Consider the following 18436-nt stretch of genomic DNA (forward strand, 5'->3'; position numbering starts at 1 on the left):
GTAACGTGTGTATTATTTCTCTATAAATAGCACACAGGCAAGGTGATATAATGATTTCTACATTACATCTTTTACATGCAATATTAATTCTATTGATAATTTTTTTACCAGTTTGAAATGTCAAATTACCATGGCAACATAATTATTCATACTTCTCTTTTATTGTCACTCACAACTGAATATTTTAAAGCAAGGACTAAATTTAGCTGTCTCAATGAGGTGCATTCAAGGTTGTTATAATACAAAGTGGACTCATTTCTCTGCTTTATACACTTGAAAAGCATAATTGCATATAACTTGAGCACAAAACTAAGACATCTATAAGGCCAGACTATAGTTTGTTCAGCTTATGATTGGCAAAAGTTATTTGGTTTTTATGGTTTTTTTGTCACTGCGCATCAACAAAGTCCCACCTTACGCTTGTAAATGCACACATAAGTGATTGGTTTGGGTACATGGATGTGCTGCTGAGAAATTGAAAGTGCCCCGCCTCCCAGCCATAAACCAATTTTCAAGAAATTTAGACCCATCGCTGTACCAAAAGCACACTTTTCTAAAAACTTAATGCAAATCGCCATAATTTTCAGCAAATGTCAAAAAGAGGATTGTTGATATACCAAATGGCAGAAATTGAGATGCATGTTTGTGGCATAGTCCCCTGCTAAATACAGGCCTTATAAATACTGTATGGCTGGGAAATTTTAAAGCAGTTTTCATTTTTTGCAGGTAGTACCTTAAGTTCAGAACTGTAAAACAGCATATTCAAAACCCCCAAAAGGAAAAACCTCCAGATATGACAAATTTGTTGTTACATACCTACATGTACTTACTAAGTGGGTAACAGTGAAAAAGCATGAGGGTTTTCCCACCCAGCGAGGAATATATCTAGCTCAATTATACAGTAAAAGTAATACATGTGTGCTTTTATCCAAAGAAATACATTTTGTATTGTCATTGTATAAATAGTCTGAATTAATAGACTTAAAATTTATACAAAATAATGTTGACTGCACAATTTGACTTTTAAAATGAAAACATTTGTCCCTAGAAGTTGTTATATACTTGGAATACACATTTATAATACCTTAAAACTGTTTTGACACCTTGCGTAAATATTGGTGTATACTTTGCAATTATAATGCCATTAGAATGAATCTTGACGATACTGATGTAACCGGGATGTCAACATAATGGCAACGATTTCCAGCCTATTTTGTGGGCGCAACACTTGAAATGTTGGACAAATAAACCGAAAACTGTAATCCTCTCACTATCATCGGGTCGTAAATGCAGGGTAACAATTCACTGTACCCATATATGTGACCCCTCAGCACAACTGAGCCCGGATGTCGCCAGTGCCACTATTGAGATATGCTCCACTGAACTTAACAATAAACAATAGGAAACAAAGGATTTATTGACTGCTTTATTGATTTTTCACAACTTAAATGTCAAGTACTATAGACATGATATACATCATTTTAAAGCTAATTTCAAGCAGAATATTTTGGTTGAATATCTCAAAAATGATGATTGGCGACTTCGGGCTCAGTTGTGCTGAGGGGTCACATATTTAGAAGGCGGATGTCCAGAAAACAATTTTTGTGACCTTCAAGGTTAGATTTTGAATGGTCGCACTGTTAGCTAACTTCCGGTGTCACCCACAAAATCGTCACCTGAACTGTTTCTACTGCGAATGTTACCGCGTATTCACCACTATTAACCGCCTCAAAAGGTGGTTGATGGATTCACTCTCATTACCGCACATTCACTTCACCTGATCTATTTCTGTTGGGACCAATACCATGTATTCCTTGCATCACCCCAAATTCACTCAAATTCATCCGCAACCATTTACTCAGTAGAAACACGCTGAAAGACTATCTGACTAAGGGACCGTTCACAAACACTTGTTAGGGGGGCCTGATGCAAAAAGGGGGGAGCCCTGAAAATTTTTGACCTCCTAAGGGGGGGGGCCTGAAAAAAATGACCACAAATTTTCCTGGGAAAATGGAGTTTATATGCTTTTCTATGGGGTTGACCCATAATTTTCATGTCAAAAAGGGGGGGCCCTGAAATTTTTGAGATCTCAAAAGGGGGGCCCCAAAAAAATTTTGCGATGAAATATTTTTGCATCAGGCACCCCTTACAAGTGTTTGTGAACGGTCCCTTAATACCAATCTAACAACATGACAACATGATCCATGTTTTGACCATGTTGACTAATTGTCTGACTTTGGACATGTTTGAAATACAAGTTTAACTCTCAGCAGATGATTGACAAAACATACAAATGGCATCTTTGATGGATGAGAGGCCTTCAAACTCACAAATATTTTGATCGTCTCATGTCCTCTGTAGATGTGGATAAAATGAAACTGAGGAGATGTAGGATGGGATATAAATTGACAAAGTCACTAGTTCAATGAGAAACATCACCTCAAAATGTGTTTCATCTGTAGTTCTTAGGCTTTAGAACCTGGGGGGTAGTGCCAGGGGATTACCCGCCTCCATTACAGATGAACTAAAAAACTGCAATCAGAAAAAATATCTGTTTGGCCTATTTTTTTCCCAAATTTTCTGACTCTGAGGGGCACCCCTTGGGCACCCTAGAACAGGGCATCAACAAATTTTGGTTTTGTCAGCCTCTCCCCCTCCATGTTGAAAATCCTCCTAAGCATGCTAAGCCACTGATATTCCTATGCCATACCTACTAAGAATACACCATTACCTCATCTATAATATCTCATACTGAAGTCAAAGATGCCTGGAGGATTAGGCGGACTAGATGGAAGCCAATGGAAGCCATTAGTAACACACACAGGTATATCATATAACCTGTAAGTTTACCTCTATGTGACCTTAGCTGTGACCTGATGAAGTCAGATGGAGACTATCAGAATCACACCATTGAATGATTCAGATTCAGATAGATCTCCACATCTGTGTTGTGTAGTGGTGGGTTCTAATCTGTGGGGGCCGGGGGTCTTGGAAAATTTATGTATGGATGTGCCATGCAAACTTTTGGATGCTGACTTTCTCTGTACCTACTTTTTACTGTTTTTGTAACCTACCCGGAACCAGCATACCAATTTTTCACAAAAAGCATCAAAATATGCCCAATTTGGGTGTTTTAAGGGGCCCTTTGCCCAAATGCACCCAATTAGGTGCACTGGTCTCCATTGAATACCCACCCATCCATATACCACAATTGTTGAGAAAGTACCACAAATCCATGACATGTTGTTTATAAGCTTAACCAACATTGGGTACATTTCTGAAAATGAAGGTTTTTAAGATGAATGTGAAATTTAATCAATGTTGGGTAACAATGTTTTACCCAACAGGTGTTTGACTTTGACCCAGTGTTCTGATGGTGCAAACCTTGGTGAAGAGATCATCTTCTTTTATAAATAATAAATTTATAAAATAAATTTTGGATTTATAAGAGGCTGTTTTAGACAAAAAGTCACCTTCATTGTAGCCAGAGTTTATGTGTTATGAGCACCATTACTTTACAATGTTCCCTCCACTTTGTAAAATTTGAAGACAAAAGAGAATCGCCCCAAAAGTTTCAATTTCAGATTTCAGTTTTTCTTCATCAAGAATGTGAGGTGCATTATGTTCGATGTTCCATGTATATTTGAGTCAGATTTGAAATAACCTTCATTAAACTGGATCTGAACTGAATCTACTTAACTGTGGACAGTCCAATATAAAGTGGGGCAGAGTCAATTTGGGGCTGAGAGGCTGGGAAGGGATGTGAGGGTAAACCAGGGGTTAAATGCAGCCCCAGGGTAGTGCTCACATACACACACCCATGTGTCTAATGATGATGAGTTGTGGTGGGTGTGGGATGAACTTGATACTATATCAGACAGATGGTTAGAAGATTTGTTTTGAAAAAAATTGTCAATATAAAAAAGTGGAGTGGTATTATATTTTGGTATACAAGATAATTTTTACATTTATTTATTTATTTCAACTTTCTTTATACAGGGTAGCTCCTTCAGTGTAAGAGCACTGTTATTCTTGGAGGCCCTGTGACATACAGGGTGTAATTTAATTAAATATTACACAATATTACAAGAAAACATACAAAACCATTATAAAGAAATTACAAGAATCATGAAAAATTATATAAAAGTGAAAATCAATGAACAGTGGGGTTTGTGAGAGCTCTTGATTTAAATTCACTTAGGCTCAAGGAAATATAGTTATTGCGAGTGTCAACATCAACAGAACTATTCCACAAATTTGCTGTTCTCACCTGAAACAATCTCTTACCAGAGTTATTGTTAAATTGAGGAACAACAAGTGAATTGGAGGAAGTACCTCTTGTGTTATGATCATGAGTGAATTTGGTAAATGAAAATTTGGAACAAAGATAATCAGGAGCTCTACCAGTAAGGCACTTATATAACATAATAAGAATATGATTATTCCACCTATTATCTAGTTTGAGCCACTTGAGAGAAGACATCATTGAATCAATATTAGTTCTGATATCAACAGAAAGAATAATTCTGGCAAGGTTGTTCAAGAGAATTTGTAACTTGCTTGACAGAGTAAGAGAGCAGTTGGACCAAACATGACTGCAATAATCAAAATGAGGCATGACAAGAGAATCAGCAAGTTTTTTGAGAATATAATTTGGAAGATAATATTTAACACGATTTAATAACACCACAACGCTTAGAAACATTGGAAGCAATTGAATCAATATGATGTGACCAAGTCATGTGACTATCGAAAATAATACCAAGATATTTGAAATTGTCAACTCTCTCAATAGTCTCATCATCATAAATTAAAGAAATATTTTGGTACTTACTAAGATTTTGTGGGGTACCAAAAAGCACCAATTTTGTTTTGCTGATATTCAGAGTGAGGTGGTTCTTTTTAAACCAACTAGCAATTTTACACATGTTAAGATTGAGGCTGTTTTGAAGACACAAAGGATCTGATGAGCTAACAAGTAATGACGTATCATCAGCATACATTACTGTTTTACATATAACACTATCAGGAAGATCATTTACAAAAATAATAAATAATAAAGGACCTAATATAGACCCTTGTGGAATTCCAATGTTAATTGGTTTTAAATCTGATAAGGAACTACCTACTTTTACTGACTGCATTCTATTTTTGAGATAGGATTTGAACCAGTTGAGTTCAAAGTCCCTGATGCCAAATTTCTTGAGCTTATTAAGAAGAAGACTGTGATTGACAGTGTCAAAAGCCTTCTTAAGGTCAAGGAATATGGCACCAGTTACCTTTCCCTCATCCATGTTCATAAGAATAAAATCTTCAACATCAATAACTGTTGTTGCAGTTGAATATTGAGAACGAAACCCAGATTGCGATGGGTTTAGAAAATTATTTACAGACAAGTAAGAATACATTTGATCATGAACTGCACGCTCGATTATTTTAGAAACAATACTTAGCACAGAAATTGGACGATAATTTTCAACATTAGATTTACAACCATTTTTGTAAATAGGAACAACTTTTGCATTTTTCCAATCAGAAGGAAAAACACCAGTAGCTAAAGAAAGATTACATATATATACGCAAGTGATTTACAAATAATAGGAGCGGCAGTTTTGAATAATTTGACATCAATATCATCAAGTCCAGGAGACTTATTATTTGAGAAATTCCAAATTTGATCAAAAACATACTCAGCAGAGATGCAATAGAAATTAAATTTACAATCATTATTGGCAGCATTATAATCATGATTTACACACAAATTATTGACTTGAATATTATTATCATCTTCATCATGAGAATTAAATTTACTAGCTAGATTTGAGCCAATAGTAGTAAAGTAATCATTAAAAACATTAGCAGTATCTTTGTCATTAGTAGTGACTTTATCATTAACTTTAATTTTGGCTACTGAACTCTTATTTTTACCAGGAATAACCTTCCTAATGGTTTTCCATAATTTCTTAGAATTGTGCAAGTTATTTTCAATCTCTGTGTTGTAGTAATTTTTCTTAAGACTTTTACTTAGGTTATTGACTTTATTGCGAAGAGTTTTGGCTTTATCCCAATCAAGGGGGTCATTAGTTTTATGAGCTTTATTATAATAGAATTCTTTATCTTTAGTGAGCTTCAGGAAGTCAGTAGTTACCCATTCAGGGAGGTATCCTCTAATCTTCTTTTCCCTAATTGGGGCATGATTATCACATGCCTCGTTGAACATATCAAACCAGACTGCCCAGGCAGAGTCAACATCTGAGTAACTATTAACTATATCCCAGTCTTTAGTTTTAAGTGAGTTAATAAAATCAACATCATTGAAATTTTTATATGAGCGAGATTTAATTAATTTAGGAGATTTAAAATTTTTTGAACTTCAATAATTGGAATAAATAAACTGCTTTCATGGGAGCTCCATGTTCATTGGAGTGAGCAATGCATTATTTTGATAACAAAATTTACTATTGACATTCACAGACAAGCAAATATACAGACCATTCACCAACAGGCAAAGACCACATGCTTTGTATGCTGTGAATTCATGCATATTCATGAGGGCTGATTGTTTGAGTCTAACAAATCAAGCCAATGTTGCATGCCTGCGCGGTATGCGATTGATCATTGCGGTCTTTGATGTTTACGGGAAAGAGTATCAAAAATATGCTGTATGTGCTAAGAAGTTTTGTCTCTCACACTCAATGGAACGATTGGCCCTCATTAAGGGGTAATGCTGGGACTTTACCTGTTGGTGCTTAGTCTATATTAGTCTATGTGAACATTGACTATTATTTGTGATCAAAGGGACTCACTGCAAAGAATTGCAACTAACAACAATGTTTTGATATCAAGCGCTTCATCATTTATAAATATTTCTATTGAAATAATATATAGCAGTCAATTTTTTGACATTTTTTCAACTCAGCGAAGATCACATGGAACACACCTCAGCTGTACTGACAAACTTTTGAAAAGGTCCTTTACGCTGCTACCCACTCCATAGCACATCCATTTTAGTTTTGATCATATTATAGAATCATATTTCCCCGCGACTGGTTTGCTATTAATGTACTCACGTTAACAAGGATTTGATGATTGAGCTGTGATTACATACTTGTAACATGATGTGGGTAGTCGTCAGGCGGCCATGTTGGAATCATTTTCATATGACTGGCCAAGTCATAGGCGTATCCCATCATGCTCTGCAGTACCATAGTAGAACTGCACATGCCATAGAAAGTGTACACAGAATTCCTCACTTCAACTTTCAATTACTCGTTTATATCAGGGGAGCTTAGACTTTTGTTTGAAAAAATATGATCTCTTTAATCTCTGCAGGGGGTGACTTATGTAACTCGCTTTTCTAACTCGCTTTTCATCTAACTCGCTAAGCAGCTCTTGTTTATATTTTGTATACATTTGCTATGAAGCAAGCAGATAGACTGCAATGCATGATGGGATACTCCCTTTAGCTGCTGTGGGCCAAGTAATTTCTGTCTGATGATCAATGACTTAGTTGTTGGAAACTAAAACATTCACACAACATTTAGATGAAGGTAAAAGTCAAAACATTTTATTTTGGTTCTAAAACTAATCCAATAAAATAGATGATGTTCAGTACCTCAATGACGTTTTGTGATGTAACACAGGCGCTGTTAGCAAAGATGGTAACAAGTCATTTTTGCAAGTCAAGTCCAAGTCACAAGTAAGTCAAGTCATTTTGAAAAAGTTGCAAGTTAAGTCAAATCACAAGTCATCAAATCACAAGTCAAGTCACAAGTAAGTCACAAAAAATCACCAGTCACTTGTCGATTCAGCAGTTGGTCAGGGTGTGATTTGCTGATGGGTATTCAATATGGCGGAAATCAAATTGAGTTTCGCAGTACTAATGAAGTCTGATACACTATCATTAGTGAAGTTCAGTAATAATCATATACAATGGTCCCATTGGTAGTTCAAGAACAAGTTAATTCAACTCAATTTGTTTTTGCCAAGTTTCTTGAGTCAAACTCGAGTCCAAGTCACACAACTCGAGTCTACATCTCTGGCTGTTAGTAACTGGTCATATATGTGCGGAGTTGCCACAATCCCTGTTGAGAGTGTTAGCCTGCCCCCTCTTTCTTATCCAAATTGATTCCTTTATGTGTCTTCTTCCCTGTTGGATGTCTTTGTCACATCCGATCACATGATCGTCCTCATCGACATGATCTGTAACAGCAGATTTTTTTGGGGGGGGGGGGCGCTTTCCTTCTGCACATATATGACCAGTTACTAACAGCGCCAACTATGTCAGCTATCAATAGGAAGCAACAGATGAGAAAGGTCAAAGCTGGTCATTCAATTTGAGATGTGCTATGTTACAGCACAAAACGTCATTCAGGTATATCAAGTTATCAACATCACCTATTTTATTGGATTTGTTTTTAGAACCTTGTAAACAATTTCTATCCCACAATCCTGATAAATATATTTGCAGGTCAAAACATTTTTTTTGCTGAAAACTAACCATAGGTAGGATAGATGTCTTACACCAACATAGGTACCCAACACTTTTTGGTGACACCCCCTGGACACTTAATGTTACAAAACAATGGAAGTGAGTACTTACCAGAGGATAATTAACAGGGGGAGCACATGCTGTCACAACCTGGATAAGAAACAATAAATGAAAGCTTTATGAGTATAATAGCATTTTAAACATAATTAAGGTACAACTCAAACAAACAACTAATATCCCCTCCAAGACCATATACACTCAATCGGCCCAGCAAATTGCAAAAATTAGCCCAATGCAAGTAGAGAAAATAATAAGTAAAACATTCATTCTTGAAAGTCATTGGGCCAAATATTGGACAAGCTGAAACACCACAAACATCAAAGTTGTACTCCATGCATCCTCCAATCCAAATTTTGGCAACTGGTAAAAAGTTGTTGTTGCTGTACAAACAAAACAACCAAGTGCTCTCAATGCCTAAAGATCTTGGTTTCCTGCTCTTTCAGAGTGTGTGGTGTTTTTAATAATATTTATCTTTTGTTCTTGTTTGCAATAGTTAAAAACATGACTAAATTAGTAAATTTATTATATTATGTCTCAATTTCCCATTCATAACTTTTTGACTAAATGGAATAATTTTACTTCTAAGAAAGGAAACAAAATTCTCAACCCCTCAATAGAAATGTTAGAATGGGCAACAAAACATTTCCAAATAAATATGCAATCCGATTCTAGATGATGAAAACAAGTGCTTAACCCCATGAGTACTACTTGCTCATTGGTTACAAGAAGGCTATTATAATTTATCTAGCCAATCAGCAACATGGTAAGAATGGTGGTAGGCTGAAGAGGACTGAGCTTCAATATCTAGAAGCTGTGTTTTAATTGGTCACTCAGATGAATATACCATGTAATTAGGTAAAATTAACCAATACAAAATGCTGTAACAAATGTAGTAGTTCACAAAAGGTTAAAATGCTGACAATAATATCAATATATCCATAGACAATAATATTTATTCAGTTCTTCATGAATAAACATTCTTGTATTGCCAAGCCACAACATATATTCAAATATTCAGGAGACATTTTATTTGATATTTGTCTAATACTGTTTACCTATACTTTTCAATGCAAGTGAAACTTCATGTTTTATGTATCTGGTTTATGGACAATTCTCAAATGAGTCTCAGATTGATATAGCACAATTCCATAAGATTGCAGTGCTTTACCACTTTACCAAGTTGTTTGTGCAAACACTGATTTTTCGGATATGGCCAACAGGTGTATTTTATTTTTCTTCAACATGAAAAGCTTTCCAACGTTTTGTTAGTGAAATTTAATTTAGTGGTAAAATTACTGCATATCCCTTTAAATACATTTAAAAATAAAATTTAATGGAAAACTTGATTTTACTTATGAGAAAGGTTTTAACACAAGTCTCCACATACATAAATGACAGCCAGTGAAAAAATTTCACTGACCATCCAGGATTTGAACCTGGGACCTTCGGATCACCAACCCGATGCTCTACCAACTGAGCTAATGAGTCAGATGGAGAAGAGATGTTATTATCTATAGGCCTTCAGTTCAATACCCGCCCTCTATCATCTTCTCATCCAAGAAGCTTTAAGAAAGAGGTTTGGAAATAATTCCAAAATCATATTCGAGATGGAGAAATAAAGTTAAACGATGATTTTACTTGTCAAAAAATATACAATTTTGCTTTAATAACACTGAAATATGCTGAAAATTCCATTGAAATTGAATATTATTACATTGTGAACAGAAATGGAATACAAGACACAATCACTGTTTCTTTTGATCATATCTCACATCACTATGGATCACAATAGCCTCATCTCAATGGCATAGTTCAATAACCTCAATTGAACAATCATGGTGCAAAATTTGACCTCCAGTTGCAGAGTATGAGTTTTTGTACCCAAATTTTCAAAGGTCATTCAATGAATGTGCAAATGTATTGGGGTTTAAGAACTCTGCACTGATAGATGAGCATGTTGTGGATCCTAGTGCAATCAATAGGAGACAAACAACTCATCCCGGTGGAGCCACACATCACATCATAGATGAAGATGTATCCCTTTGGCATTAGTAGATTTCTAACAAAAAAGTAAAACATTGGGGTTGATGACTAAATCCACAGTCTATGGCCATAATCAGATGGGTAAGAACCTCTTGAGAGGATCTGAACATTTATGTAGCAATGTATTCCTCAACCCAAGATAGGTCCACTCAGGTGTTTTCCCATAGCTGGACCCCAAAGTCAAAAGGTAGAATAGTCTTGCATTTTGGCACTGTTGCAATTTCGCCATAGCAAAAAAAAAAATAATGCAACAATACATTGGGAACCAGAACAAACTCCTTAAATCCAGGGGCCCAAAATGTATCCCACACTTGGGAGGGAACTTGGAGAAGCTGAAATGGCAGCAAATATTATGCAAGGAATCTTCAAGGTCATCAAGAAAATGAATCGAAAATATGGGTTCTAACTTCTTACAGTTCTGAGGGGTGCACTGATGGCACACATTCGATGGGTGTTGTCACCATGCAGGCCTGAAAATAAGCCAGAATTTTGTAGTTGAAAATCCAGAGGCTCTCTCATATTTTAGGGCAAAAGTGTCTGCCTTATTTTGGAGCCTGTCAGCATCCCAAGATCATTGAAACCTCTGACACAGTGCCTGCACAAGGGGCTACAAATAGGCAGACCCCTCTAACGCCCAACTCATAAGCTTAAAAGATCAATTTTGATGTTTTTAACATTTTCAAAACTTGCTGCCCAAGAAAACTTCCTAGTTCACCTGGCTTTAGCATTTGCTGTGTGTAAAGTCCTATTTTCACAACAGCCCTTACATCTGAGTATACTCACAGAATACTAAAACACCTAATTTTCAGGGGAACCACCAAGCTATAGTATTTCTCTTCATGACCTGAACTTCAGAGATTCAGAACCTTAGAGGTGCAAATCTTCTGTGTGGACATGCTTTACAGAGACACACAGAAAACACAGGTGATGAGAAAATCTGGGATAACATGACATGTGGCGAGTCCTTGAGTTTCCTCTCCATGCAACATTGTAACAACATGGTCTATTTGCTTGTCTTTTAAAACAAGCCATCGTATTTATGCAGTAAAATTGATTTCATTTAGTGTGTCTACCCATAGAGTGTCACAAAGAGTACTCCTTTACTATATATGTTTTACCAAAGATTTTCTGTCACCTGTCACACAGTAGTGTACTTGTATTGGGTAATCTTTACAGGTGCGAGGTGCACAGGAGGCAAAAAATTGAGTTGTTATCATCATCATCAACTTGCACAGTAACCAAGTAAATGCTTACTAATACATTGCATATTGTAACACAAATTTTCCAGTGGCATAGATTTCTTTTTGACATTGGGGGGATGGGGTTGGAAAAAATTCTTGAAATATAGTGAATCCGGCATCTTTTTGGTGACATAAGTTTGTGGTACAAATGCACGCAAAGTGCGCAAATTGTTTTGCTTTTTTGAAGCTAAACTGATGAAATATTGTGCAAAAGTGGAATAAATTCACATGTATCGATAAAATTTGGGCTTTGGGGGCTAAAATGGCCAAATATGAGGTTAATTTAGTCAGAAACCCACAAACAGGCATCAACATTGGGGGCTGGGGGGTGATTGTATAGACCATCCCCCCTGGCAAAATATTGGGGGGATTTATCCCCATCCCCCAGGGATCTACGCCTATGAAATTTTCTTATGTATTTTATTGTTTGTTCATAGGTGGCAGAAGTGGGGAGGGGTACAGATCCCCTCTAAACCAAATCGCGAAAAATAAATACCACAGAAATATCGCACTATACAGTAACTACAACATGAACGCATCTTTCTCAGCTATCACATATCACAACATACCTATAAAGACATGATACCAGCCACTGCTAAGCCTTCATGATTCAATTACCACACAGTTTGATCCATTTAGTATGCATAACACATTCACTTATTCTGGAAACACATTTCTACCATGCTATCATACCAACAAAACCATCACGTACCAATCCCTAGAAACAAGCCCATCCCAGCGCAAATTGATCACTTTCCAAACTAATTAGCGACTCCAATAGAGGTCACAATTCACGACCCTATATCTTCCCAATTACGATGACACCGGTATCATTGCCTGTGTTTAGTTTTTACAGCGTAGTGTTTAGCTGGTGGCTGAATTTTACTAGTCACAGAGTCTGCACGAAACATTTGACGATGCAGTCACACCCTTAGGACTAATCATGAATCGAGATGGCTGGATGCTGCATGCATCACTATTTGGAGTAATGGTATCATTTCCGATGCCAAAGTTCATTAACCTCTATTTGAGCACACAAGCTCCAAAGTTTACCTTATATTAAATGGTATGAGGCTTATTACCAATGTATTCAATTTATTTGTGTCCAAATGTATTGAGTTTAAGAACTGTGTCCTTCTGGATTGTGTTATCCCAACACTAGATGGAGCTTCTGTAGGTAAACTTATACTCTCATTTCCAATGTCTAGTTCAATAACCTCTATTACACAGTGTAAACTCAAAAGTTGACCTTACATTTATGGGTATGAGGTTTACTATTCATAAGCATTCGAATGTCATTCCATGGAAGCTCATGGAGTGTTAACTGTCATCACAGATAGTGTGTTGTCTTTGCGCTAGATGAAGCTTCTGTAGGTAAACTTATACTCTCATTTTCCAAAGGTAACAATAGCAAAAGCTATCACAATTGCGTCCAATTTTTTTGTATGAGTTTCAGTACGGTACCCAATGCAATAAAATGTTCCTCCATACATATACATGTTTAACATGAAGGTCAAGGAACTGTGCCCATACATATTGTGTTATCCTAATGCTATAGGTGAAACTTGTGCAGGTAAACTATGAGGATTTCTAGATGAGGATATGGTGCTCAATTACTGGAATGTTAAAAATAGAAAATGTCTGATTAAATCTGATTGGACTGCAAGCTTTATTTCGATGTATGTGGTTTGAGGGTCATTTATGATTTAGAATAATTCGCTTGCCATATCAAATGCTTATTTCAATTCAAGTCAATCAATTATTATTGACATTTTACGATTCAAAACACGAATTACTTCTTTATATTGTACATGTATAATATTGATCAACGTCTTAGCACTAAAAAAAGAGAAGAAAAACAGCAATTTACAGTGTGCTACACCACAGATCCTGGAAAGAAATTTCCAGGATCTGTGGCTACACACAGGCATAAACCCACAAGCCTCAGCACACTTGACAGGAATTCCCTGACCGCTGTGGCCCAAGACACATCATATAAACCATTTAGTAACAATCAAGGAGCTTTAACTCTCTTCATGCGGGTGTCGACTGCACACGACATGTTTCAAATTTTGTTTAAAAATTCAAAAATTTCAGAAATGTAAATTTTCATGCCCATATTTGGAATCAGCATGAAAATTGCATTAAAATGAGTACAAACAAGCCTAGTATTGGTTGAGTAGTTCTTAAGATAGCTCTTGATATTTTGAGAAAAATGTCAAAACTTGAACTTTTTCCGTTGAAGCGCATGGCTAGCAGGCAGAGCATTAAGCTCACACCCTAGACATACCACAATGAACCATCACAGCCAGGATCAGCTCTCCCAAGTTCATGTACAGGTATTTGAGACAAAAACAAGTTACTTCCTTGCCCAGGGGAATTTCAATTTACCTCAGCTATTTGATGAAAACAAACAGGAACTGCACTGGGGCTCGAAACTGGGGCTCGAAACTGGCGCTCGAACTTGCATCAGTACACATCAATGCAAATGAATTGAATCAAAATAGATGAAAAACTTTTTTTTTTATTTCTACTCCAGTTTCTTCGCATTTCAAATATTCTTCTTCATCCACCCAACCACAGACATCAGACCATGGGCCATGCATAGCAGAGATAGAAAACTTGGTAGTATTCCAACATACCCTCATAAAATAAATCATTATCTCACTTTAATTAATACGCACATCTGTTAGTTGATTTTCAAGCGGCAAATGTTACGTCTAGGAATGGAATCCTAATCAACCAAATAGGTATGACCACATGGAATCTTAACCATAAGAGCTAGTTTACTCTTCTAAATGCCATGTAAAGTCAATTCTGAGTTTCCTGGAATGTAATTTTCAAAAAACAAATGCAGTTAACTCTTTTATTATTTGTTATTTTCTCAAGTTTTATTATCAGTCAAGGAGGATTTTACTAGGCTCACTCCAGCGGGTGTAGGACATGAAGCAAATTCAGACTAAATTCTGAGTAAAAAAAAAAGTTTTTCCCCCCAATTTTAAGTATACCTTTATACAGAACTGTACTCTTCAAACAGGCGAAATGTTTTTTCGTCTCAGTCCCGGTGGGTTCAGTCTTCACTGAAGATGTGTACGCATGATGGTTCCAATTAAGGGTACTTTTCAAGAAATGTCCGCGAATTTTCGAGGACAAAATTGTTCATGATTGTCCAAATTAGGGGTGTTTTGGAGCAAAATTGTCCTTGAAATGAAAAATAGGGTGTATTTCTAGGACTTTCCTCTGTGTTTTCCCGCTACAGTTTTCGAGTTTTTTTTGTATTTTTTCTGTCCGTTTTTTTAGTAGTTGCACACAAAAATTGATAGGGTATTATTTCCAATAAAATTGTCCTCATTTCCCCGTGAAATAGGGGAAAAATTCAAAAGCGTCCTTGAAGTGGTAAAAAATAGGGTATTTATTTCGAAAAATTTCCTCGATTCCTCGTGATAAGGGGGTGAAATAAAATGTGTCCTCAAAATGATAAAAATAGGGGAGGTAATTTGGGGGCAAATTTTCCTTGATTTCGCGCAAAATAGGGGGTAAAATTGCTGCAAATGTCCTCGATTCCCCGTGAAATAGTGGTTATTTTCAAATCCTGGAACGGTCATACGTCCTACCTTTAAATACAAACTGAACCCACCGGGGTCTCAGTGGGCAAAGTTTTTGTTTCCTTCATGCCTCTTGGTTATAATAGTGCATCTCTATCTCTAAAGGATTATTTGCAGGTAGCACACAACCACAGATATTATCCATGATATAATTATCATCTGAAGAAGTAACCCAATTCTTGTTCAAATGGGTGGATGCTAACTCTAACCCACCTTTAGCTTCACTACCTCTGAGGTAGAAGCCATGTGAACACACCTCCAATGTTACTGTCTCATGCAGACATGTTACTTAGTAATCAACCTACACACACTAAATATCAAAATACTAAATCAAAGCTAGGCCTATCTCATCAATTTGAAGAACATGTTTTATTCAAACGGCTGCCGCTGCGGACAGTTCTTTATCGCTTTCTTTTCAACTTTACAAGATACATTTAACATAACATTTGGCATGTCGACTGATAGCTCAATTTCAATGCAATCACCCATAAATTTGAACAGAAGTGTTATAGGTGGAAGAAATATTACACAAAGTTTTAATAAGCTTAGAGTTAAGCTTAGTGCTCTCTTTTAAAGGGGATATTTAACCTGCAAGTTAACCATTTTTCTAATCATGGATCCAAGTACAGTCCTAACCTGTCTCTCAGGCAACATGAGCTATACACTAGGATCCACAACATGCTCATCTATCAGGGCACAGTATTTTAACATGTTAACCCCAATACATTTGTATATTCATTGAATGACCTCTGAAAATTTGGGTACACAAACTCATACCCTACAACTTGAGATTAAATTTTACACTATGAGGTTATTGAACTATGCAATTGGAATGAGGCCATTGATGTCCACAGTGATAGAGGTTTGGGAGGATTCCCGAAATGTCTCGTATTTGAGACTAAATGCATCTGTCATGTCTCTATGGTTTCCTCATTCTCTACAAAATTGACCGACTTCATGTGATTATGTTGTCTATATAGCCTGCAGCATTAATGTCATGTAACATTCTATTTCTGCACTAAAGCCTTTCACACCAATTCAAAGAAACCGCACACCACAAAATATGTCCAATTATTATCTACCATGAAACTATGTTTGCAATTTGTTAAATCAGGTTTGCTGCCAGGCTTAACGTGACATTCATGACTTCATTGCAGAGTGCATAAGCCAGTTACTCCATCCAATCTGAAGTTTGACTTCGTTACAAGATCAGGTTTGCTGCCAGGCTTAACGTGACATTCATGACTTCATTGCAGAGTGCATAAGCCAGTTACTCCATCCAATCTGAAGTTTGACTTCGTTACAAGATCAGGTTTGCTGCCAGGCTTAACGTGACATTCATGACTTCATTGCAGAGTGCATAAGTCAGTTACTCCATCCAATCTGAAGTTTGACTTCGTTACAAGATCAGGTTTGCTGCCAGGCTTAACGTGACATTCATGACTTCATTGCAGAGTGCATAAGCCAGTTACTCCATCCAATCTGAAGTTTGACTTTGTTACAAGATCAGGTTTGCTGCCAGGCTTAACGTGACATTCATGACTTCATTGCAGAGTGCATAAGCCAGTTACTCCATCCAATCTGAAGTTTGACTTCGTTACAAAGATCAGGTTTGCTGCCAGGCTTAACGTGACATTCATGACTTCATTGCAGAGTGCATAAGCCAGTTACTCCATCCAATCTGAAGTTTGACTTCGTTACAAGATCAGGTTTGCTGCCAGGCTTAACGTGACATTCATGACTTCATTGCAGAGTGCATAAGTCAGTTACTCCATCCAATCTGAAGTTTGACTTCGTTACAAGATCAGGTTTGCTGCCAGGCTTAACGTGACATTCATGACTTCATTGCAGAGTGCATAAGCCAGTTACTCCATCCAATCTGAAGTTTGACTTTGTTACAAGATCAGGTTTGCTGCCAGGCTTAACGTGACATTCATGACTTCATTGCAGAGTGCATAAGCCAGTTACTCCATCCAATCTGAAGTTTGACTTCGTTACAAGATCAGGTTTGCTGCCAGGCTTAACATGACATTCATGACTTCATTGCAGAGTACATAACCCAGTTGAGCAAACTCTGTACTCTATCCAATCTGAAGTTTGACTTCGTTACAAGATCAGATTTGCTACCAGGCTTAACGTAACATTCATGACTTCATTGCAGAGTACATAAGCCAGTTGAGCAACTGTACTCCATCCAATCTGAAGTTTGACTTTGTTACAAGATCAGGTTTGCTGCCAGGCTTAACATGACATTCATGACTTCATTGCAGAGTACATAAGCCAGTTGAGCAACTGTACTCCATCCAATCTGAAGTTTGACTTCGTTACAAGATCAGATTTGCTAAAAGGCTTAACATGACATTCATGACTTCATTGCAGAGTACATAAGCCAGTTTAGCAAACTCAGTACTCCATCCAATCTGAAGTTTGACTTCGTTACAAGATCAGATTTGCTACCAGGCTTAACATGACATTCATGACTTCATTGCAGAGTACATAAGCCAGTTGAGCAACTGTACTCCATCCAATCTGAAGTTTGACTTCGTTACAAGATCGGGTTTGCTATCAGGCTTGACGTGACATTCACGACTTCATTGCAGAGTACATAACCCAGTTGAGCAAACTCTGTAATCCATCCAATCTGAAGTTTGACTTCGTTACAAGATCGGGTTTGCTGCCAGGCTTAAAGTGACATTCATGACTTCATTGCAGAGTACATAACCCAGTTACTCCATCCAATCTGAAGTTTGACTTCGTTACAAGATTAGGTTTGCTGCCAGGCTTAAAGTGACATTCATGATTTCATTGCAGAGTACATAACCCAGTTGAGCAAACTCTGTACTTCATCCAATCTGAAGTTTGACTTCATTACAAGATCAGGTTTGCTACCAGGCTTAAAGTGACATTCATGACTTCATTGCAGAGTACATAACCCAGTTGAGCAAACTCTGTACTCCATCCAATCTGAAGTTTGACTTCGTTACAAGATCGGGTTT

At 36.9% G+C, this 18436-nt stretch overlaps 1 protein-coding gene and 1 non-coding gene across 2 annotated transcripts in view; both read right to left on the bottom strand.

Annotated features, from left to right (window-relative positions):
- Positions 1 to 18436, bottom strand: part of LOC140168016 (tensin-1-like) — a 234753-nt gene that overhangs the window by 99502 nt on the left and 116815 nt on the right. The window contains 1 exon segment of the mRNA XM_072191323.1: positions 8603 to 8641. Within this exon segment, the coding sequence (XP_072047424.1) occupies positions 8603 to 8641 (39 nt within the window).
- On the bottom strand, positions 9967 to 10040 carry Trnat-ggu (transfer RNA threonine (anticodon GGU)). Its single transcript has one exon. It is a non-coding gene; the product is annotated as a tRNA-Thr (tRNA).

This window comes from Amphiura filiformis, chromosome 13 (genome assembly GCF_039555335.1).
Source record: "Amphiura filiformis chromosome 13, Afil_fr2py, whole genome shotgun sequence".
NCBI lineage: Eukaryota > Metazoa > Echinodermata > Ophiuroidea > Amphilepidida > Amphiuridae > Amphiura > Amphiura filiformis.